Source organism: Rutidosis leptorrhynchoides, chromosome 11 (assembly GCF_046630445.1).
Source record: "Rutidosis leptorrhynchoides isolate AG116_Rl617_1_P2 chromosome 11, CSIRO_AGI_Rlap_v1, whole genome shotgun sequence".
NCBI lineage: Eukaryota > Viridiplantae > Streptophyta > Magnoliopsida > Asterales > Asteraceae > Rutidosis > Rutidosis leptorrhynchoides.
The window spans coordinates 44542664-44569277 of NC_092343.1; the positions used below are offsets into that span (position 1 = coordinate 44542664).

Below are 26614 nucleotides of genomic sequence, written 5' to 3' on the forward strand. Positions count from 1 at the left end.
TTTGTTCAATAACCCAAAAGATACCACATGCCAACAGTTTCTCGGTGTGTTTTTCTAACCTCGTGAAAGACTGCACGTTAAAAGATTATTCAACACGTTGCCTTGATTGCATACTTGCATTGTAATTTTTTTTTTCTGAAAGGCAATTATATTTCACGAAAAAGAAACAATACAAGGGGATTCTTACAACACTTGCGTTGTAATTTAGAAGAAAAGAAACATGCTATATAGTTTCAACGTCTTATTTGGCTTTGTCTATCAATCATATTTATCATATTTATGTTTATCCCATTTCAAATACACATGTTCCAACAATTCAGGTGAATTTGTAGAAATAACGAGAGAGATCTGTTTAAACAACACCAAATTGATAGATCAATATATAAGCAGCAGTTCCATATTTATAGATTATTACAGCACTGAAATTCAATATCAAATAAACATACTTTAAACAACCCACAATAAATTATTGACTATCATCATTTACATCTACATATACAAAAAAAACAAGCACTCATGTATAGAACTTTCTTGGGTAGGTCAGCAAATAAGTACCCACCCCCATTCATTTTGCAAAGGTTCCTCTATCAATGCCTTCTTTTCTTCACCTTGCAACAAATGAATTGTAAAAACAACACTATATCAATCTGCGGCGGCATGAAAAGTTCCCCTTTGGCCCTCCTGAGAAGGAGGAGGGGACCATTGATCGAGAACCATGTGAAAGTATGTTGTCATTGCTTTCCTAAATCTTTTCTTGTATTGTTTAGGTGAAATTGGACTTGGAGATGCATTCTTGGGCCCACCATGAATCCCAAAAGCGTTAACCCATGTCTCTAGATGCTTGTCCCATGTATACTGTCTCATGAAGCCAATTATCCCTAAAACCAGTTCATGCTTATCTTCATCTACTCCAACCAGCAACGAATAATCCACCACATTAATTGACTAAAAACACACACGACAAAGATGACTACACGTTAACAAAACATGGAGACTAAGGGTGCGTTGTTTACTTATTAATTGAATGGTTCAGTGTTCAATATTGAACCATTCAACATTAAACACGTTTGTTTATGACCTATGGTGCTGAATGCTCAACTATTCGGAGCCGAAATTCTCTCTTAACTATTAAGCACCAAAATTTTATGTAACATTTTCTTTAACTTATATCAAGAACACTTATTAAACAATTATATTGTAGTTTTTATTTTATTTTAAAGGTTAATAAGGTAATTTTACATTATTCACATTATTCGTTCAAAATGATTATCAAACAAAATGATTATCAAACAGATTATTGTAATTCAGAAGCAACTTAATCCAAACGCACCCTAATACTTACTCGTAACAATTATACATCAAGTTATGAGGAAAACTACTTACAGCAAGAAAAGAAGTATCATTCCAAACGGCCATTTCCAGCAATCTTTTCGCTTTGTTTCCAACAAATATAGGAGAGGTTGGCATCGATTCAATCAAATTCAGATCCAATAGAGTCTTGTTACTCCCATAGGAATCAGGATTATACCGCGAGCTTGAAGATCCATTAAGATCATAAAGCCGTGCTAAATTCCTTCCAAACAAAAGATTCTCCATAACCAACACATCCATTTTCACTTTCTTACCCCTTTTCATTTGCTTAGTTACCTTCAAACAATATTCCCCGCAAATAAATACATTATTATATCAACACAACAATGATCCATAACAGAGTTAGAACATGGATGATTTAATTAAATACACTTTACATGATTAAGACAGTTTAGTTTGTCTGTCTATTATGTCGGGTTTAAACTTCTTAAAAGTATTATGGTGATTTTCAATCGAGAATGTACGTGTCACCTAATACTGCTAATCCATTTACATGACGAACCAATTTTTAACTATCGTAATCAATTAGACTTCGGGGTTAATTAATTCCTCATGCCACACCGAAAACCTAAATTAAGGTCTCAATAGAAGTAACATTATGCTATAATGTTAAATAGACCTCCTCATTCTTCTATATGATATCCCCCCCTCCCCGAAATAAAAAACTTCTTTTTATCTAGAGGATTAAATCTTATTTAAATCTCATAATAGGAATTTGAGAATGTAGTAAAAACTACATAATAGCTTCAATAATTGATCTGCAAGAACATGGTCGAACCTCGTGAAAAAACAAGGTGACACCTCAATTTTTTTTGGCAAAAAAAAATTGAACTTTATAAGAAAACTCGGGGACATTCATCGAAAAGATGAAGCCTCGAAACAATTACAACCCAAAGGCCCCCAAGGCCAAACAAAAGAAAAAAACGAACTACAACGAAAGACACATACAAAATAAAGATAGTCGAAAAACAAAAACATATAACAAAACCAATGCACTTCAAGTTCACATCAATTAATAATGACAAAATTACGCCATTGGTCCTTAATGTTTGCCTAAAGTTTCAGACTTTCAAGACCTATAGTATTTTTTGACGTAGATGACCCAAATGTTTGAAAATGTTGCGGCGTTGGTCCCCGAATGTAACAAACGTTATTTCCCCATCGTTAGTGTGCATGACCTGAATGCACGTGGGCTTTTTAGTCATTAACGATGGGTACATAACGATGCACACTCACCTGATGCACACTAAGATGGGGAAAGAACATCTGTTACATATTTAAAATGACTAAAAAACCCTCGTGTGCATCTCACGTGATGCACACTAACGATGAGAAAATAATGTTTGTTACATTCAGGGACCAACGACATAACATTTTCAAACATTAGAGCCATCCACGTTAAAAAAACACCTTAGGTTCATCAATGAAACTTTAGGCAAACATTAAGGACCAATTGCGTAATTTTGTCCTTAATAATTTATAACTAATAATAATGAGAGGGGCAAAACAAAATAAACAGATGATACCTGATAAATGCCTAATATTTTTGCAAGACAAGTATGGCTTCCAGAACTAATTGATTCAGAAAGATACTTGAAGTATGAAGGACCAAACTTGTTAAATGACTCCATCTCTGTCTTTGTAACATGCTTGATTATAAACCGTTCATCTAACGTTTTTGCAAAAAAAACATTGCTCTTACCACCCTTTTTACCCCATTTATCACAACGACTAAGAGACCTTATGTAATCAAGTTCAGAGGGACAACATATCCTCCTTAATGATTCAAACTGCTTAGCGTAGTAACAAGTCACATTGTATTTAACTTTACCACAACGCCCATCATCTGCAAAATCAACTATAAACGACTGAAACATCGCTGAGTCAGCAGATTGAGACATCTGGGAAACATAATCAGGTGAGAGCAATGCATAGGATATGATACTTGTGGGCTCATCATCATATACAGGAACAACAGTGTCATTAATACCCACAGGTAGAAGAAGGTGGGCTCCACCCTGAAGGTTTGATTCACAATACGATGATATGTAGACTGCCCTGTACTCATTAAGGTTCAAAAATGGTAACAAGTTTTTATTTAAAGAATTGTAAAGGTTCAAAAATGGCATGCTAAACCAAGTTGATGATGAATCTTGTATAATATCTGAATCAACCGGCGAATTGTCGCTAATAACAGTAGCTGCATACACCAGTCGGTGGTCCCACACATAAGATTGGAAAAGTAGTTGTCTTCTCAATCGGTTGATCTCAAAAATATCAATCATTGCAAGACCATTTTGGTTTAAAATCTTTGAAAGTGACCCCTACAAATACATCACAGTTGTTGTTGCTGTAGTTGTTGTTAAGTGCAATGCTACCAAAACTTTTTACTTTTAAATGTAAATAAATAAATAAATTAAATACAGCATAGGCATGTGACCTCGAATTCTGCCTTCTCCTTTTGTAACATATCTTCCAAATCTGTGATTTCACGTCTTGATTGTGACATCTGGGTCAGGGCATTAAGAATTACTGAAAATAATAGCTCAGCCCGGCTAACAACCTGCTCATGGATATAATTAGAAAAGATATTTCACTTGCTTTAATCCAAATTTAATTCTTGTAAGAATCAAACCTGGTTTACTTCATTTTGTATCCACTGTTGATTCTCATATCTGAAAACAAGTTTGGAAGGAGGAAGGTAAACTGAATGGACGCGGATTGATGTATAGCGGAAACAGGCAACCATTTCACCCAGCCTGCAGGTACAACCAAACATTTATGACATGGTAATCTAACTTGAGCATATTCTACATAAAATACAAAATACAATATTGTAATTACTAATTAGGTATGACCCAGGTTCAATCCCCAAACCATCACACGATAGCTCAGTGGTCGAGGCTCTGAGTTCCTTGAAAGAGGTCTCATGTTCGAATATCATCTAGGACGAATATTTAGTGGTGGTCGGGGATGGGTTGGAATCATGTTGGACTGCGTACATCAGATTATGGGGTCGGATTACTCGCCCTCTCAGGTAGCCCGAACAGGGAAAACCTTCTACCTTTTATCTTTTACCTTTTTACCCAGGTTCAATCCCCACTAGCTACACTTTGAGACCTTGCCTTTAGAAAAAAAAATTGTAATTATTATTTAGGAATGACCCAAGTTCAATCCCAACTAGCTACTACACTTTGAGGACTTGCCTTTCAAAAAAAGAAAAAAATAGGAATGACTATTGTTAATATGAACAACGCAAAGGTACCCGTAAAAACGAAGACAGTCGTGATGTAGAGAATGGCTACAGTTAGCGACTCTGCTAACATCAGCATGATCAGAAAAACTAAGCTCCAAAAACTTGCCAAACGATAAACCCGAGGCAGCATCCGACATCAAAACCCTTGAAGTTGAAGGAGGGAAACCATTAACCCGTGGACACCTTAAGCACCTATTCCAAATCCAAATTTTACCTTCATTTCCCCTTGGTAAGGTAGTTTCCGTCAACTTCTTCACAGATATGGTTAACGTACCCTGCCTATGAGTGTAACGTTGTACATGTGCTTCCGAACACATCTCGCATGAACGACATCTATAAGCCTGCCAAATAACCATAAATTTATATAATCCAAGGTTGCAAAACTGCTACTCGGGGAGTAATCGGTCGCGACTTTGGAAAGTGTAATCGGCAATTCGGAGATTAATCAGGGATTAATCGGATTGTACTTTTTTGTACATTTAAATAACAAATTTCAAAATTATATGTATAAATATAAAAACATAAGCATAAACTTTAACATAATTGTCTATAATCGTTCATTTTGTTCAAAAACTCTATAATTCTAGTTTAAATTCATTTAAAAATGTTGACCAATTTTGACTTTGACGGACTTTGATCAACATATCCGATTTTGACCCATTAACCGACGTTGACCGATTAATTAAACGGATTTTGAAAAGTCGGAACGGACTGTTGTTAAAAGGAAGTAATCAGTGATTAATCGGAGTAATCGAGGTTTTTTACAATAGTGATATGATCTATAATCTCAAACTGCTATGCAAAAAAAATGCATTATATAACACATGATAATCATCTTACTTGATCAAACAAATTATCTCGGAGAAAGCACCCCAACGGTTTATCAAAATTTCCGTAGTATTCAATGCAAAAAAGACGGGACCCTTCACAAACACATCCCTTCGGCACGCAGTGGGATGACAAAGATACCAAAATGCTGTGATGATTTTCCTTCTTTTCATCATAATCGTCTTCATTGTAATTGTCTTCATCATAATCGTCATAGAACTGTGGTTCTGGAGGCAACCATATCAATCTATTGTTTTCAAGATCCACAGGTTCATCATCAATGTCTTGTGCAGAATATAAAGATGATGATGATGCATACGTTTGTAATTCATTGTAATAGGGATCATCACACTCTGAAAGATGCCTTGGATAAGTAAATTCGTCACCCCTGTCATCACCACTGAAGTAATAAAACAAGGATAGTTAAATAAGTGCCTAATACATGATAATTTCAACATATCAGGTCTCAGATAAACACGCAGATTGTATGCTATAAAAAAAACATAGTCAAATAATTTAGACACATGGAAAATAACGCAACATAAGCTTCATGGCTCAACCATGGAAAAGTATCTAAAGACAATATTCACTACAAAAAATGTTCCATTTTTTGACACTTCAGTTATTTTTTGACATCTATAAGTGTCATAAAGTTTTTTGACACTTTAAAGCGTCAAAAAGAAAAACCCAATAACCTTAAAAGTGTCAAAAAGTTAATGACACTTCAAAAATTTTTGACACCATATTTTTTGACACTAAAATTTTTGACACCATATTTTTCCAAGTTTCCAACTTAGTGATACTTATAGGTGTTAAAAACATGTCAAGTTATTAATGTGTTACAAGTGTCAAAAATAATGAAAGTGTCAAGAAATGAAAATTATTTTGTAATGATTATCTTTTTAAACTATAAGTGATGATAGATTATGTGTTTGGTTAATTCTTAATTGAATAGTTCAGCGCTGAATGTTGTTGAAGCATTCAGAACGCGTTTCATACAACGTTGAATGGTTCAAAGTTCAATATTAAACCAATTTAGAGCTAAATACTCTCTTAACATTAAGCACCGTAATATTTTTCTAAAATAAATCAAGGACACTTATTAAACAACTATATTGTTTTTTAATTCATGCAAAAAGGTTAATAAGTTAATTTTACATCATTCATATTCATATTGTTCATTCAAAGTGATTATAAATAGGTTATTTTCATTTAGAAACAAATTCATTTCAGCAGATTATGAACCATTAATCGTTAAATTATTGAGTTTTTATCAAACGCAACGTAAGAAAAAAAGAAAAAAAAAAACCTGTTCAGCAACGGCCCAACAGGGCTAAGAGAATGAGAGGCCACATCGACTAGTTGTTCATCGGTCCTGATTGGTAGTGCATCATATTCGTCTAAAGTTGATTCCATGAGTGGATTTTGAATAGAATTATGTTGAAAAGAGCTGAGCGCAGATGTAAAAGTTAAGCAGCTAGATGGCAATCTGTGACAACCACCTCAACAACTTCAACTTAAGTTGTTTCTTTCTGTTTAATTCAAGTCAACGGGTTGAATGAGTTATTGATTGATGAAATAGATGAATGAATAAATATATAGAAAGCCTTGAGATGCTTCCACCTATAGCGCATGCAGTAGACAACTCAGAACACTAGAAACTTAAAAATTCCAAGAAGAAAACATTCAAGCATATATATAGATATATAGATATATAGATACGTAGGATTAACGCGAAAGGTACAACACATAACTATATAACTAAATTTATGTGAGTCTTTGAGGTCACGCATATATATATATATATATATATATATATATATATATATATATATATATATATATATATATATATATATATATATATATATATATATATATATATATATATATATATGATATGTATTATTCAAGTAATAAAGAAAACACTTAATTAAATATTTAATTAATTAATTAGTTAATTATTAATTAATTGATTGAGTTTGGTAACTTATGAATTCGTGTTGATCCCGTATACATATTTTGATATAAAAGTTATATATGTTGTTTACTTATGGACCAAGGATAAGTTATAATATTCAAATATTAAATAAAATGAGGATTTGGTTAAACTTTAGAATGGATACGTGTATCCAAAAGATCGTCAACCGACTTGTTAAAAATATATATATTATACTATGGTTCTTGTTAATAAAGAAAACACGTAATTAAATATTTAATTAATTAATTAGTTAATTATTAATTAATTGATTGAGTTTGGTAACTTATGAATTCGTGTTGATCCCGTATACATATTTTGATATAAAAGTTATATATGTTGTTTACTTATGGACCAAGTATAAGTTATAATATTTAAATATTAAATAAAATGAGGATTTGGTTAAACTTTAGAATGGATACGTGTATCCAAAAGATCGTCAACCGACTTGTTAAAAATATATATATTATACTATGGTTCTTGTTTTTTAGTAGAGAAAAAAAAAACAAACAAAAATCCCTCACAAGTCATATTTGTTTTTTCGGCAAACTTAAACAAAGCCATCTAAACATTATTATTCGTGTACGACGAGTTCTACGAACAAGCAGAATATATATTTATATATTTTGGTTCTTAACGATTCACTAAATAAATAATCCTTGCGATTATCTATTATTACTTGACGGGACTAGCACATCCGTTTGACATTGTTCGAAGTGTAGTGTGGACTACCTTAGCGGTAATCATCATTTTGATTGTTAGTTTCTCTTCTTTCAATCTGGTTCTTCAAGAAGGTATAATCTTTAAACTCTCTTGTTGTATTTATTTATTTAACCGTATAAATTATATGGATTCGTTTTGGTGATTTATTATTAATTTAATTAATACGCTTCCGCTTAAATTATTGTTATTATTATATGAAGGTACATGATAATAATTAATTAGAAAATCGTTTTCTTAAAACCCTAAATCGCCAACAGTGGTATCAAGAGCCTCTTATGTTTTTATACGGTTAGAAATATTCATGCGTGGTTGTTTTGTTAATGGCTTGTGTATAAATTTGCATGCTTTATTTTTTTTCTTTATATCCATGGCCAAGACATGCATCTTGTGCCATGGAGCAAGCCATAGTTATTGTCATGATCGTGTTATTATTGTGATGATTTAATTGTGCATAGTCGATGAAAACCTAGACCGTGTGTATCTGTTGTGATCTTGAATGTTTGTGGTTGTATGGATGCCATTGTTTTGTGGCCAATTATTGATGTAATTTAATCTTTTATTTTGAGAGATCGTTTTGAGCCAATTATGTAATTTACAATTCTAGATTAGTTGTATTTTGTTTTATAAATAAATGTAACCTCCATGATGGGATTAAAGACTTGAAGTGAACGGAATTTGGCCATCAAGACACGCAGTAAAGTTGTGACGACCCGGAAATTTTCGACCAAATTTAAACTTAATCTTTATATGATTCCGACACAATAAGCAAAGTCTGTTATTCTAAATTCTGAATTGTTTCTATACGTTCATATATATATATATATATATATATATGTATATATATATATATATATGTATATATATATATATATATATGTATATATATATATGTGTGTGTGTATGTGTGTGTGTGTATATATATATATATATATGAGTGTGTGTATATATATATATATATGTGTATATATATATATATATATATATATATATATATATATATATATTAAAAACATATCAAGATGCATCCCTCTAATTAATAGATGTAATTTCTACCTTGGATCTAACTATGTTAATTGACGAATTATAACTATGGAGTATATATATTTCTAGGTTATTGATGTATCCATTAATATAAAGGTTACTACTATTAAATTGATGATCATAATAACCTACATATAACATAACAATAATAATATGGAGACATGGATCCAGTTGTCTGCCATATCCTTTCATATATATATTTCGTACATTATTTTCCACTTACGAAATTAGAAGTCAAATTCAGACACAACTATTCTACCAAACCCACTCATATTCATTATTTTAACTTAGCCATTCTACTATAATATATTATTAGATCTAATTAAGTGTTGTTATATTAAAATTTATACTATAATCATAATTCATAATTACGTATTATAAAATAGTAGTTAGTAATAATAATTAATAACAAAATAACCTAATTCAAAATGGCCTTTCTTAAAATTTAGCAATCATCATCCAGTTTGCTTAATCGAACGGTGTAACATTTTTTATTTATAATAAGTAATGACATTATCTAACCTTTATTTTAAACAAATATGTACTTTTTACAAATTTATTTAATAGATATAGCAAACAATATACAAGATTACAAATGTTATGGAACCGTGACTCAAAAGTTTTTGTATAGATATTACTAGTTGATATTGAGAATTATTGTGCATACGTGTAGCTTTGAACAAGAAGCGAGAGAAGTCAAATTTTTGCATGGGAACAAAGTTATTATAATTTTTAATTTATATTTATATGGGTAACCATCTTTATCATTAAAAGGACCCGTTCATATACATTATAAACGATTCTCAATAGTTGATTACATCGCGAGGTATTTGACCTCTATATGATACATTTTTCTGACATTGTATTCTTTTTTAAAAGATAAACTTTCTTTATATCGAAAATCAACAGGCATGCATACCATTTCATAATATCCAACTATAAATGACCTAATCTGTCATTTACTTAATAATAATCTCTATTGAACTCAACGACTTGAATGTAACGTCTTTTGAAATATGCCATGAATGACTCCAAGTAATATCTTTAAAATGAGCAAATGCACAGCGGAAGATTTCTTTAACATCTGAGAATAAACATGCTTTAAAGTGTCAACCAAAAGGTTGGTGAGTTCATTAGTTTATCATAATCATTCATTTTCATCATTTTAATAGACCACAAGAATTTCATTTCCAGTTCTCATAAATATACGTCCCATGCATAGAGACAAAAATTATTCATATGGATTGAACACCTGGTAACCGACATTAACAAGATGCATATAAGAATATCCCCTATCATTCCGGGAAATCCTTCGGACATGATAAAAACGAATTCGAAGTACTAAAGCATCCGGTACTTTGGATGGGGTTCGTTAGGCCCAATAGATCTATCTTTAGGATTCGCGTCAATTAGTAGATCGGTTTACTAATTCTTAGGTTATCAAGCAAAAGGGGCATATTCGGCTTCGATCATTCACCCATATAATGTAGTTTCAATTACTTGTGTCTATTTCGTAAAACATTTATAAAAAGTGCGCATGTATTCTCAGCCCAAAAATATAAAGGGTAAAAAGGCAAATGAAACTCACCATACTGTATTTCGTAGTAAAAATACATATAACGTCATTGAACAAGTGCTAGGTTGGCCTCGAATTCACGAACCTAAATTATATATATATATATATATATATATATATATATATATATATATATATATATATATATATATATATATATATATATATATATATATATATATATATATATATATATGTTGGTCAATATTTGTCTAGCAATTAAGTCAGGTCATAGTGTACCACAATCCTAATGCTCGAGACTAATATGCAAAAGTCAACAAAAATCAATTTGACTCAAAATGATTTCCAAATTTATACATAATTATAATATATTTTAAATATCGTCGTTTTATATTTTTAAAAGATTTATTAGAGTAAATAATATAATTCAAACTTTATATAAAAATATACTTTTCTATATCTTAGATAATAAAACTTATAAAGTTCATTGAATATCATAAAAGTGTTATGATAGGTTTTATTAAGGTAATTATATTATTTGTATTACATTTTTATTTGATAAAATAACATTGATAATAATAATAAGTAAAAATTGTATTATTTTGTATTAATAATTATTATTATTCTACTAATAATTATAACAATATTTATATTTACGAAAATGGTATTATAACAATATGATAGTTCCTATAAATAATGAGATTTTATATTAACAATGATATTCCTATTAAAAATAATAATTTTTGTAAAGATGATATTTTTAATATTTATAATAATACTTTTAATAATAATAGTGGTAAAAATACTGAAGAATGATAATTTTATCTAAATCAATATCTTTAAATTTTATCATGATACTCATACTCATTATTTCCTATTCAATTTATTAATAGTTTTTAAATCGTCTTTTATATCGCGTTCATTTTAATGGTAATAATAGTAATCATAATAATTAAGTGTTACTAATATAGTTTTAATTATAATAACACTAATAATAATAAATATTATGATAAGGATAATACTAATAACCATTTTAATGATAATAATAATAATAATACTAATTATAATTTTAATGATAAAACGATGGTTATAATAATAATAATTTTTAATGATAATACTTTTTATTGATAATGATAATGATAATAATAATAATAATAATAATAATAATAATAATAATAATAATAATAATAATAATCATAATAATCATAATAGTAATAATAATAATAATAATAATAATAATAATTAGATAAAAAATAGAACGACGATAATAACGACGATAATAATAATCATTTTTAATAATAATACAAAAATTCAATTGACAATAACTTCTAATCCATTCATCGAATCCATTCGATATCTAAAGGAAAAGTTCTTAATTTTTCGCTAGCTTTCTAAGGACATGCATATCTTATACCTTATCTCAACCGCAGGTGTAACTAATTTAAGATTCAACATAACCTATCTAAGGGCAACATCAAAAGTACAAGCATGCATAATCCTAATTTCTCGAGCACTAGTCAGGGATACACTATTATTAAATAAAATTTAAGTTATGAGTGCTCACGTATCAATATTGAGATTCAATATTGCAGGAAAGTATGTAGACGCAACGGAGATGATAAACACTAGTTTGACTCACGAGCAAAACCCCCGAACCATACCCATAACCTCCATAGCTATAACCCATAATTTCCTTAGCTCTAACCCGCTCATAAAACCCGTTTTGAAATGACTCGCTCATGACCTCGTCGTAATATTTTATGTATAATACTAATAATAATAGTAATAATACTACTAATATTAATATCATAATAATCTTTAATAATAAATTTATTAAATAAATAAAATAAATAAGTAAATGATACGGAGTAATATACAGAGATAGATAGATGGATAATGAAAATGAGAATGAAACCAGATCGAGCGAGCTTTTAAAGGATTTAGGCTGCACCTAACCCCCCATGCGATCGCATGGGGGCTCCTTGTTTTTATCATGCGGTCGCATGATTAATTTTGCCAGCCCATATGCACATAAAAAAAAAGTTGCCGACACTTTCTTTCCTTTTACACATATGTAATGATACGTAATATAATAGGTTTATTTATATATTAATTAATATATAATATATTTAATCTTTAGAATTAATTAAATATTATATTATATTTACGTTAATGATAAAAATATAATTTTTACAAAAATGACTCGTACGTTGTCACTCGACTCATGTACCACTTTCGGTTTTTCGAACGCACTTTCGTACGTTTAGAAAACTAGCCTTTTACGTTACGTGACGTGTACCCTTATTAATAATTTGGCATACTCATCAATAAATTACTTTGTAAAAATGTATCTTATAAAATTTGAGCGTCGTGGTCATTTGCTTCTATAAATCAGTGACTCGTTGTTTACCAAAATATTTTATTTTAAATTAAGACGTTTTATGGCGAGATTAATATATATATATATATATATATATATATATATATATATATATATATATATATATATATATATACACACACATTTTTAGAAATATAAATTATGTATCCAAAATCTTTCATCTAACTATATAACATTTAGTTTTTCAAAAATATTTATTTTTCAAAGTTTATTTTCATTTCATTTAGGAAAATAGTTTAGCGCGTAACGTTTTTCTTTTTAAGAATTTAAATGGATACAAGTACTAATCGTTTTTAAATATCAATTGCGTCACTAGGCGGGTGTTACTACCGTATACTTAATTTGAAAACATATATATTTAATGAACACGTTTTAAATACACGTTACAACTAATATTTCAACTTACGTTTATTTATTTAAAGGCAGTTTAGATATACAAGTCCTGTTATATGAAAAAGTGTTTTCGTACAGTTGAAAACTACATCAATTGATTACTATGGAATTCCATCGTCAAAAATATGGAACCAAATACTATATTGTAAAGTATTTATACTTAATATTTCGTTAACGTTATCAAGTTATAATATATACACATATACATATATAATCATATTCGTTCGTATAATGGTTCGTGAATCTTTGGAATTTGGTCGAGGTTAAAAGAATGTATGAACACAGTTTAAAATTCTTGAGATTCAACTTACAAACTTTGCTTATCATGTCGGGAATATATAAAGATTAAAGTTTAAATTTGGTCGGAAATTTCCGGGTTGTCACAGTACCTACCCGTTAAAGAAATTTCGTCCCGAAATTTGATTGGGATGGTCATGGCTGACAATAAGTATGTTTTCATGACGCATATAAGCTGAAGATTAGGGTTTTATCATCATTGAGTAATATGGATAAAATCATTTGATTTTGTGAAGAGTATGAGTGAAGCTATAACCAAAAGAGTGAGATGAGTAGGTATAGATTCGTCATATCTTTTGACGTAGATAGGATTGATTTCCAAGTTCAAGAGATTTGGAGAAAATCTTCGTAATAAGATTTGATTCTCCGGTAACCAAGGGAATTAGGATCCGCTTTAAATGCGATCGTCCATTTTAATTGTTCTGCCGGAGATTTTCTTATAAATTCACCTCCTTCATTTCCTTACAACTCACACCTTCTGTTGATGTATTTTATGCAAGTCCCTAGACATCCACCCACGTCCATTGCAGGTACAATAGTTTACAGGCCACCATGATTGCTCGTTATTATCCTATCCGTGTTTGTATGTGGTTACAGGAACTGCAGGAACGAGATTTGGATGTTTGACTATGTTAGACTTAGTCAGACATACGAGTAAAGCCTCACTAGTACGGCTGATAGGCTCATAGGCACGGTTGATGCTGAGCTAAGTCATAATTATAACCTAAATGAGAAGACACGAGTGAGTGATCACCCGTACGGCTGATGAAGCCAACTCGTACGTGTGATGGATGAATCGTACGGGTGAGTCAACAGCAGGGGTATATAAAGTCTTATGTTCTTCATTTTAGGTTAAGCCTCTCATTTGTTACATACACTCAGATCTGGTGAGCTCCTCCGATTCTCTATCAGTCCAAATCACCCAGGTGGTGAATAATAGCTCTAGGTGTTGATCTAATCACACTTTATTTAGTTGTGGTTTGACTAAATTAATCCAAAAAAGCTTAACCTATTCACTAGAGGGTTTGATTCACTTATTCCGCCATTGTGTGAGTTAAATCTGTTGATTTCTAAGTTCCTAGTCATGTTTCATCACCTTCTATTCTTTTCCCCTCAACTCATATTTTAAAGTATTCATCAATATGCTCCACCCAGTTCTGATTCTCGATATACTTCTAACTTTCATATCGATCATTCTTCTTTTTCATCTACCGCCGGAAGAATCTATTTACTTCTACTATACTCTTGGGTTTATAGTGTTTCTAGTTCTCCCGCGTCTTTATATTGCTATATGCATCGATATATATGGTTTATAATTTCTATTTTGTCGTTAGGCTTTATATCTTCCCTTATATTTCAAAGTCTCTACTTCTGTCTTCTATAATCATTGTCATTCACAGTTAATGCTCTCTTTTATTTACTGCGATTTATACCCCAATTTCTATTTCATAGTTTTGTCCTTTCGTTTCTTCTTCTTGCGATTAAGCACCGATTGTAATGGTCCAGAATTCACAGATATGAATTTCGGAATGAACATTGTTAATGTTTTAGGAAGGAAATTGTGATGGCACGATCTTGACTTGTCAAATTACCAGAATACCTTGGAAAAGGCCGAATCATCAAGAAATATTTTCTTGATATTTTAGAGGTTAAATAGAATACAAGAGTCGTATAACATGGCACATGATGATGTTATGATCTGTGAATCATCACGTTTCATTTAGAAACTCAGCATGATTTACTGTAATATAATCACGTTGATCAAGTGTCATTATATTATACTAATTCATGCTTCAGTTCCCAACACTACTTCAAAAATATTCTTATTTTAAACTTGAAGGTTTCAGAATTCAGAAACTAAAATAGTTTCTTTTATGATGTAATACAGATAGTGCGAAAAGGTAAATGATTTCAGATAAGAATAATTATGAAAATATCTTCAGAAATATGCAGGATATTTATAATGAAAGATACGATGATATCTTAGAATTTCTAATATCAGAGAATGATGAAGAATATTGTCCGCAGGGGTTTAGAGTCAGGAGCAAGGTATTCGTTAATGACTTCAGCAGGTACTGAATCATTTGGATCCTTTGAAGTCAGGTTCAGTCTTTGTGATTTGTCCACAACCTCCTTCATACTTTGCTCAATCCGTTTTTCAGTTTCAAAACTTCTCTTTTTCTGCGCTTTGCCAGCACACTTCTTCATTATCATCCAGCTTTTATCGTTTAAAGTCGTTTATAGTTTTTGCTGCTTTATCAGCATTTTTCCATTTTCGGAGAACTAATTCGTAGTTCGGAGTATATTTCAGAAACTTCACATTCAAATTAAGTCCAGAAGATAGACGTTATATATACACATATAAGTGTTGGCGTATACATGCTGCGTGATTTCAAAATACTGATTGCTAATTCCCAATAATTCGTATGGCAATTCTCGTCACAAGATGCGAATGAGTAAATGATGGGGTTTCAATGAATAATTATAATGACTTTTTGGAGAGGCTAAAGTCAAAGAGTAATGAAGTTGTTGGTACATCTGCTAATAATGTGGTGGAATGTAAAAGGTTCCCCGGTATCGATGGTGTATATCTCAAGGTTATAATAAGGTTAGTCCGACTGAAAAGTCGAAGTTGACTTGCTGGAGCTGTGACAAAACTGGCTACTTTGAAAAGGAGTCGCAAAGTTATTTTTTTTTGTTGCTAATAAATGCCAAAGAATCTGATGCGGATACGTTGTTTAAACTTTTACTTTGGTTTTAAGAGTTTTTTTTTTTTGGGGGTACATAACTGTGGGTAACATGTGGTTGGATCATCATCTCGATTGCTCATTATTCGAAGTGTCTTCAGAAATTTTCGAAGGGTTTAAACACAGATTGTAATCGTTAACATACATTTGATGTTCTAACACAGTTTTGAAGTCAAAAATATAGCTTTGAAAGATGTAGGAATCTAAAAGTGATGGTACCAGTTATATCTCGTATTTAATTCTGAGGTTTCAAAATCAGAATATGTAATTGAGTTTGAATGAGTATGGTTGTTTCATTTCTATGAAAGAATGTATATTATTGTGAAAGTAGGAAGTATAGTTGATAATTTGTTTAATTTGATTCGAAGAATGTAACATATTAATTGTGAATATATAAATATATATCTCTCGGGTATTACCTACCCGTTAAAAAAATTTTTACAATTAATATTTTGTACATAAGAATTTTTATTACAGTCTTTATAAATATATATATATATATATATATATATATATATATATATTCTCCTCAGATGTAACATAGATTTTAATGAGTTAATACTAAATTAAACTCATTCGATTTATGATTGGAACTAGAATTGAATAATCCCTTGAAGGCTTTAAAGATTACATAAGTATTTCTTCAATAATATTGAAATTATGAATCAATACTTCGTTATTTGTTGAGATGTGATGTTGGTTTTCGTTAAATTCTTGTGAACTTCGCAAAGTACGAATGATGTTATCTGAAAAGTTTCGGTTACATCAATGATGAAGTGTAAAATCAAATATATACTTGATTTATTAGGAATTGGAATTTGTTGAATTGAGACAGAGATTGTAGTTAACGCTGGTTAAGTTGCGGCTGAAGGACGTACATTATTGCATATTTGTAATATGAATTAACCGATTATTTAGGATTCATACACAATAGCTTAGCACGGAAAGATTTATTTTTATTTCAAAATATATATATAAAATATACATATAATTTCTTCAGAAGGAATGAGTTAATTCTTCATAACTCGTTGATACAATATACTCGTTATTGATTCGTAATGATGTCCACAGTGATTCTTGAACTGACGGAGTTTGTGATGTTATAGGTGTTGTTGATTCTGATGTTGACTGTACTGACGATGCTGGTGACGTTGACGGTACTGTTGATGTTGTTGGTAAAATAAGTTTAACTTGTTAATCACACACCATTTTTGTCAGGGTTTCTACTCTTCCTTCTATCATTTTGGTTCGCTTAACTAATTTATGGTTAGGGCTAGATTAGATAATCTCTAAGACTTTAGAGATTATATAATCGCCGCAAAATGTTTCTCCAATGAAGTTCTGAATTAATATTTCATCAGTTATTTTTGTTGATACTCCTTGGTATCTACGGTGCGTATGACGTTGATGCTCGTGGGACAGATTGTGAAGTTGAGGTTTATGACGCGGTTGTGGTTGGAGGTGGTAATGGTACTGTTGGCGTTGATGATGGTGGTACTGGTTATGCTGCTGGTGCTGCTGGTGTTTGTAATCTCTGCACCATATTCTCCAAAGCCACTACCCGAGCGCGAAGCTCGTTGACTTCTTCTATTACACCGGGGTGATTGTTGGTTCGGACGAGCGGATAAATAAAATCTAGAATTTGATGTAGTATATAATCATGACGAGATACCCTGGAAATGAGAGAGAAAATGGTGTCTCGAACAGGTTCACCGGTAAGTGCTTCAGGTTCTTCGCCAAGAGGGCAATGTGGTGGATGGAAAGGATCACCTTCTTCTTGTTTCCAATGATTGAGGAGGCTACGAACCCATTCCCAATTCATCCAGAATAGGTGATGACTGATTGGTTGATCCATTCCGGTCACACTGCTTTCGGAGCTTGAGTGAGATTCCATTTGGGAATCCGAGTGACTTAAACTAACGACGAATTCCATTTCGTACGATTGGATAAAAGATTTTTCGATATGAAATGATCTTCTGGCTATCGGATAGTATTCTAATTGCATAGAATATCTATATATGTAGAGCAAAAGATTTCGTAAATTACGGAGGAATTTACGGAATATATAACAAGCAAAGTCTAAAGTAACAGATACGATAAGATATGGTTTAGCAGATACGCTAAGATATGAATTTTGTCCATACACTACTCATGCAATTAATGTAGCAAGACATGTCTAGACTAATAATGATAAGCAGGTAATTTTCTAAGGATGATAAGTAGATGATTTCCGACTAGAAATGATAAGCAAAACTTTTGACATGCAGACACGGTCGAAGTCCAGACTCACTAATGCATCCTAAGGACTTATCTGTTAGACACACTAATGCAGACCTGGTTCGCTAAGACCACCGCTCTGATACCAACTGAAAGGACCCGTTCATATACATTATAAATGATTATCAATAGTTGATTACATCGCGAGGTATTTGACCTCTATATGATACATTTTTCTGTCATTGCATTCGTTTTTAAAAGATAAACTTTCTTTATATCGAAAATCAACAGGCATGCATACCATTTCATAATATCCAACTATAAATGACCTAATCTGTCATTTACTTAATAATAATCTCTATTGAACTCAACGACTTGAATGCAACGTCTTTTGAAATATGCCATGAATGACTCCAAGTAATATCTTTAAAATGAGCAAATGCACAGCGGAAGATTTCATTAACACCTGAGAATAAACATGCTTTAAAGTGTCAACCAAAAGGTTGGTGAGTTCATTAGTTTATCATAATCATTCATTTTCATCATTTTAATAGACCACAAGAATTTCATTTCCAGTTCTCATAAATATACGTCCCATGCATAGAGACAAAAATTATTCATATGGATTGAACACCTGGTAACCGACATTAACAAGATGCATATAGGAATATCCCCTATCATTCCGGGAAATCCTTCGGACATGATAAAAACGAATTCGAAGTACTAAAGCATCCGGTACTTTGGATGGGGTTCGTTAGGCCCAATAGATCTATCTTTAGGATTCGCGTCAATTAGTAGATCAGTTTACTAATTCTTAGGTTACCAAGCAAAAGGGGCATATTCGGCTTCGATCATTCACCCATATAATGTAGTTTCAATTACTTGTGTCTATTTCGTAAAACATTTATAAAAAGTGCGCATGTATTCTCAGCCCAAAAATATAAAGGGTAAAAAGGCAAATGAAACTCACCATACTGTATTTCGTAGTAAAAATACATATAACGTCATTGAACAAGTGCAAGGTTGGCCTCGGATTCACGAACCTAAATTAATTATATATATATATATATATATATATATATATATATATATATATATATATATATATATATTTGTCTAGCAATTAAGTCAGGTCATAGTGTACCACAATCCTAATGCTCGAGACTAATATGCAAAAGTCAACAAAAATCAATTTGACTCAAAATGATTTCCAAATTTAAACATAATTATAATATATTTTAAATATCGTCGTTTTATATTTTTAAATATTTTTAATAGATTTATTAGAGTAAATAATATAATTCAAACTTTATATAAAAATATACTTTTATATATCTTAGATAATAAAACTTATAATGTTCATTGAATATCATAAAAGTGTTATGATAGGTTTTATTAAGGTAATTATATTATTTGTATTACATTTTTATTTGATAAAATAACATTGATAATAATAATAAGTAAAAATTGTATTATTTTGTATTAATAATAATTATTATTCTACTAATAATTGTAACAATATTTATATTTACGAAAATGGTATTAGAACAATATGATAGTTCCTATAAATAATGAGATTTTATATTAACAATGATATTTCTATTAAAAATAATAATTTTTGTAAAGATGATATTTTTAATATTTATAATAATACTTTTAATAATAATAGTGGTAAAAATACTGAAGAATGATAATTTTATCTAAATCAATATCTTTAAATTTTATCATGATACTCATACTCATTATTTCCTATTCAATTTATTAATAGTTTTTAAATCATCTTTTATATCGCGTTCATTTTAATGGTAATAATAGTAATCATAATAATTAAGTGTTACTAATATAGTTTTAATTATAATAACACTAATAATAATAAATATTAGGTTAAGGATAATACTAATAACTATTTTAATGATAATAATAATAATAATAATACTAATTATAATTTTAATGATAAAACGATGGTTATAATAATAATAATTTTTAATGATAATACTTTTTATTGATAATGATAATGATAATGATAATAATAATAATAATAATAATAATAATAATAATAATATTAATAATAATAATAATAATAATAATAATAATAATAATAATAATAATAATAATCATCATCATCATCATAATAGTAATAATAATAATAATTAGATAAAAAATAGAACGACGATAATAACGACGATAATAATAATCTTTTTTAATAATAATACAAAAATTCAATTGACAATAACTTCTAATTCATTCATCGAATCCATTCGATATCTAAAGGAAAAGTTCTTAATTTTTCGCTAGCTTTCTAAGGACATGCATATCTTATACCTTATCTCAACCGCAGGTGTAACTAATTTAAGATTCAACATAACCTATCTAAGGGCAACATCAAAAGTACAAGCATGCATAATCCTATTTTCTCGAGCACTAGTCAGGGATACACTATTATTAAATAAAAGTTAAGTTATGAGTGCTCACGTATCAATATTGAGATTCAATATTGCAGGAAAGTATGTAGACGCAACGGAGATGATAAACACTAGTTTGACTCACGAGCAAAACCCCCGAACCATACCCATAACCTCCATAGCTATAACCCATAATTTCCTTAGCTCTAACCCGCTCATAAAACCCGTTTTGAAATGACTCGCTCATGACCTCGTCGTAATATTTTATGTATAATAGTAATAATACTACTAATATTAATATCATAATAATCTTTAATAATAAATTTATTAAATAAATAAAATAAATAAGTAAATGATACGGAGTAATATACAGAGATAGATAGATGGATAATGAAAATGAGAATGAAACCAGATCGAGCGAGCTTTTAAAGGATTTAGGCTGCACCTAACCCCCCATGCGATCGCATGGGGGCCCCTTGTTTTTATCATGCGGTCGCATGATTAATTTTGCCAGCCCATATGCACATAAAAAAAAAAGTTGCCGACACTTTCTTTCCTTTTACACATATGTAATGATACGTAATATAATAGGTTTATTTATATATTAATTAATATATAATATATTTAATCTTTAGAATTAATTAAATATTATATTATATTTACGTTAATGATAAAAATATAATTTTTACAAAAATGACTCGTACGTTGTCACTCGACTCATGTACCACTTTCGGTTTTTCGAGCGCACTTTCATACGTTTAGAAAACTAGCCTTTTACGTTACGTGACGTGTACCCTTATTAATAATTTGACATACTCATCAAAAATTTCTTTGTAAAAATGTATCTTATAAAATTTGAGCATCGTGGTCATTTGCTTCTATAAATCAGTGACTCGTTGTTTACCAAAATATTTTATTTTAAATATTTCATCTAACTATATAACATTTAGTTTTTCAAAAATATTTATTTTTCAAAGTTTATTTTCATTTCATTTAGGAAAATAGTTTAGCGCGTAACGTTTTTCTTTCATCTAACTATATAACATTTAGTTTTTCAAAAATATTTATTTTTCAAAGTTTATTTTCATTTCATTTAGGAAAATAGTTTAGCGCGTAACGTTTTTCTTTTTAAGAATTTAAATGGATACAAGTACTAATCGTTTTTAAATATCAATTGCGTCACTAGGCGGGTGTTACTACCGTATACTTAATTTGAAAACATATATATTTAATGAACACGTTTTAAATACACGTTACAACCAATATTTCAACTTACGTTTATTTATTTAAAGGCAGTTTAGATAGACAAGTCCTGTTATATGAAAAAGTGTTTTCGTACAGTTGAAAACTACATCAATTGATTACTATGGAATTCCATCGTCAAAAATATGGAACCAAATACTATATTATAAAGTATTTATACTTAATATTTCGTTAATGTTATCAAGTTATAATATATACACATATACATATATAATCATATTCGTTCGTATAATGGTTCGTGAATCTTTGGAATTTGGTCGAGGTTAAATGAATGTATGAACACAGTTTAAAATTCTTGAGATTCAACTTACAAACTTTGCTTATCGTGTCGGGAATATGTAAAGATTAAAGTTTAAATTTGGTCAAAAATTTCCGGGTTGTCACAATCATTCTCATATAAGTCATTATATTATATTAATATTAATATTAATTATAATTATATTATAGTTTAACTATATATTAGCCATCAAATGTCCAGAGATATACATTCTAACATACTCCGTACATCTTACTTGGGATTGAGCGCTAATAACAGGTCAACTTTTTATGACTGATTTTACACAGTTAATAACCAAAATAAATATATGTATTTAATATAAAAAATATTTTTATTTGAACTTTTACCTGTCACTGTTTAGCAACGGAGCACAAAATAATATCCTTATAACTCATGTCGACAGATAAATTACAAATGAGAGGCTGCTATACTGTTTTTGCACGTTTATTATTATTACTATTATTATTATATTATTATTAATTAATATGTTATATATGTATGCATGTATCAATCATCCACTGCCATCACCATACAACCCACGACCTATAATTGTTTTCTGTTTCTTGATCATGCAAACCACCTTTATCTCTTGAAACACATATTCATATTCGATCAGTTGCAACAAATACACCAACTAAAACATCCACCTACACTTTATTCTATCATCATAAACAAAATATAAGAAACATACTAGAGATAAACTAATAGACAATATACAATGAACTTATATCGAATACCAGAGATAAACACGAGAGGCAATAAGAGTGAAAATGGAATTAGAAGGTTTAAATCATTCTTTTGGACTTAATTGAGTTTCGATTCAAAGGTATTTCTTATCCTAACGCAAATAATATTCAGTTACTAAGTATCTTTAATCACTTAGTGTTCATATATGTTTTCGAAACCAACAGAAACGAATCAAAACTAACTGAAACCCATTCGATGTTTTGATGACGACTATATATAAAAGTCTAGAGTTTTCTAAACGTATAATTTTACTAACGAATCAGTGCCACCAAATTTATATCAATAATCAATTATATGTAGTACATGTTTTAATTAATTTTTTGGTTTAGAAGATAAAAAAATTAATGAAAACATCGATGTTTAAAGTTTCAAGTGTTCATGTTCTGTACGTACCAAAAATGAAGAAGATTTTGGTCTTGAAAGTGTTTTGTAATTTTTTTTATTTAACCTTGAAGTATCTATGATTTTACAAAATAAATGTACAAGTTACTGCAATTAGAGTTTATCACCCTTGAATACAAATTTTATTCTAAAACATACCATTGCTTAATCATGATGCATATGTGATGTGTTACCGTAACTAGAATTTATAAATTAAAAATGGGAACTAGAGCACTGAGCGAGTACTAAGACATGTAGATATTCTAAGTTATTTAAAATGTTACATGTAGATGAAATTATTTGATTACTATTATATGTTTTAATATATATAATTGATATAGGTTTGTGAATCCGAGGCCAACCCTGCATTTGTTCAGTTCCGTCGTATGCATATTTTCTACAAAATACAGTATCGTGAGTTTATAGATCCCTTTTTAATTGCTTTTGAAATCTATATTTTTGGGCTGAGAATACATGCACTTTATTTTAAACGCAATGGACACAAGTACATACTTAATTCTACACTGAGTTTGAACCGAAAATCCTTTATCTTTGGTAAGTAGTAACTGCCAGTTATAAGAACTGGTGGGCGCGAGTAACTGTATATGGATCCATAGGGCTTGACATCCCCGTCTGTTCCAGGTATAGAAACCCTAGCCTGGACTATAAAACAGGCGTATACTATTTGAATTTAGTACACGTTGGTTTGCGTGTATTGTACATGTTGGTTGCATGTATGTTAAAACAGGGGTACTTATTATATATACGTTAAGTTTAGTTACCATGGAAACAACTGAAATCTTGATAAACATTTTGGATGAAACGTTTTGGATGAAACAACTGAAATCTTGTGATCCACCTTTATATACAGATTATGTGCAACATTAAAACTATGAACTCACCAACTGTGACGATCGCTCCAAATCCATATGGATAATACGTCATTCATTGATTTCATTGCGAGGTATTTGATCTCTATATGATACATTTTGTAAACATTGCATTCTTTTAAAAAGGCACACCATAATGAATATTTAAATCAAAGGTTTTCGACATCTGATAATTTCTACATATATACAATCACTGTAAATAATAGTTTACAATAGTACTTCCGTTGACAATGCAGTCAAAATAAGATACATGGTGATGATTTGGTGAATGCAACGTTTCCTTGAAAAATATGCCATGTATGACTCCATGCACATAGCTTGTCTAACATATAAGCAAACAGCGGAAGACTTCTAGGAAACCTGAGAATAAACATGCTAACAAGTGTCAACACAAAGGTTGGTGAGTTCATAGTTTTAATGTTTCTTATAATCTGTATATAAAGGTGGATCACAAGATTTCAGTTGTTTCATCCAGAAACGTTTATCAAAATATTCTACAAGATTGAGCACCCTGGTAACTAAACTTAACGTATATATATTTTATACCCTTTGTATAATCATCTTAATAATACACGCAAACCAACGTGTACACTTCTCAAATAGCATACGTCCGTTAAAAGGCTAGTGCTCTAGCTCGGACGGGGATATCAAGCCCTATGGATCCATATACTACTACTCGCGCCCACCAGTTCTTATAACTGGCAGTTACTAGTTACCAAAGCTAAGGGATTTTCGGTTCAAACTCAGTGTAGAATTTAGTATGTACTTGTATCCATTGTGTTTAAAATAAAGTGCATGTATTCTCAGCCCAAAAATATATATTGCAAAAGCAATTAAAAAGGGAGCAAATGAAACTCACGCATATAAATATTGTAAATTAGTTAATAAAGGATTTGCATGTATTCTCAGCTCAAAAATGTAGAGAGTAAAAGGGATCATATGAAACTCACACAAAATCAGTTTTAGTATTTGTATCCATTTAGTAAAATAGTTTATAAAACTGCGCATGTATTCTCAGCCCGAAAATATGTATAAAAAGGGATCAATTGAACTCACACAAAATCAGTTTTAGTATTTGTATCCATTTAGTAAAACAGTTTATAAAACTGCGCATGTATTCTCAGCCCAAAAATATATGTAAAAAGGGATCAAATGAACTCACTGTTTAATATTGATATACAATATTGTAGGAAAGCACGTAGACGCATCGGAGATGATAAACACGAGGTTTGATTCACAAAAATACCCCCGAACATTACCCATAATTTCCTTGGCAATAACCCATAATTTCCTTAGCTCTAGCTCGCTTGGAAACCATTTTGAAAGTTACTTAGACAGCACTCCGTCGTAATATTTTAGGTACATTTTTATTTTTGTATCGCAAAAATAATAATACTAATAATAAAAATAATAAGATTAATAATAATCTTATTATTATTATTAATAATAATAATAATAATAATAATAATAATAATAATAATAATAATAATAATAATAATAATAATAATAATAAATAAATACGGAGTAAAAATAAATATCTGTGTGTGTGTTTGTGTGTGATTATCATCGAGCAAAACGAGCAATTTATAGCAATCAGAGCTGAAATCTATCCCCATGCGATCGCATGGGGTTTCTTCTATATGGCCATGCGATCGCATGGCCTCCAATTACAGCTCACATTTCTTTTGTTTTTTGTTTGTCGACATGAATAAATAAATATATAATATATATAATTTAAATAATTAATTATATATTATATTAAATTCACATGCATAGTTGATTTGTAATTTTAGTTCCGATAAGTCGTACGTCATCACTCAACTTATGTCCCGGTTCCGGTTTTTCAAATGTCCTTTTGTACGCTG

At 30.2% G+C, this 26614-nt stretch overlaps 1 protein-coding gene across 1 annotated transcript; it reads right to left on the reverse strand.

Moving 5' to 3' along the window:
• Positions 1–353: 353 nt before the first annotated feature.
• On the reverse strand, positions 354–7045 carry LOC139877854 (1-phosphatidylinositol-3-phosphate 5-kinase FAB1B-like). The gene is made up of 8 exons (XM_071865257.1): positions 6765–7045; positions 5468–5855; positions 4637–4968; positions 4007–4130; positions 3812–3934; positions 2898–3695; positions 1384–1647; positions 354–945 (listed from the first exon to the last, which is right to left on the reverse strand). Exons 1-8 carry the CDS (start codon positions 6869–6871, stop codon positions 643–645), a joined length of 2439 nt encoding a protein of 812 aa, XP_071721358.1. The 5' UTR covers positions 6872–7045; the 3' UTR covers positions 354–642.
• Positions 7046–26614: the final 19569 nt, after the last annotated feature.

What these genes read in the sequence shown, in the direction of transcription:
- LOC139877854 (XM_071865257.1), bottom strand. Translation starts at nt 6,871, where the DNA reads ATGGAATCAACTTTAGACGAATATGATGCACTACCAATCAGGACCGAT. An exon ending in GTTGGGCCGTTGCTGAACAG is followed by an intron (nt 5,856 to 6,764) that starts GTTTTTTTTTTT and finishes TTATTACTTCAG; the next exon opens with TGGTGATGACAGGGGTGACG. An exon ending in GAGATAATTTGTTTGATCAA is followed by an intron (nt 4,969 to 5,467) that starts GTAAGATGATTA and finishes GTTATTTGGCAG; the next exon opens with GCTTATAGATGTCGTTCATG.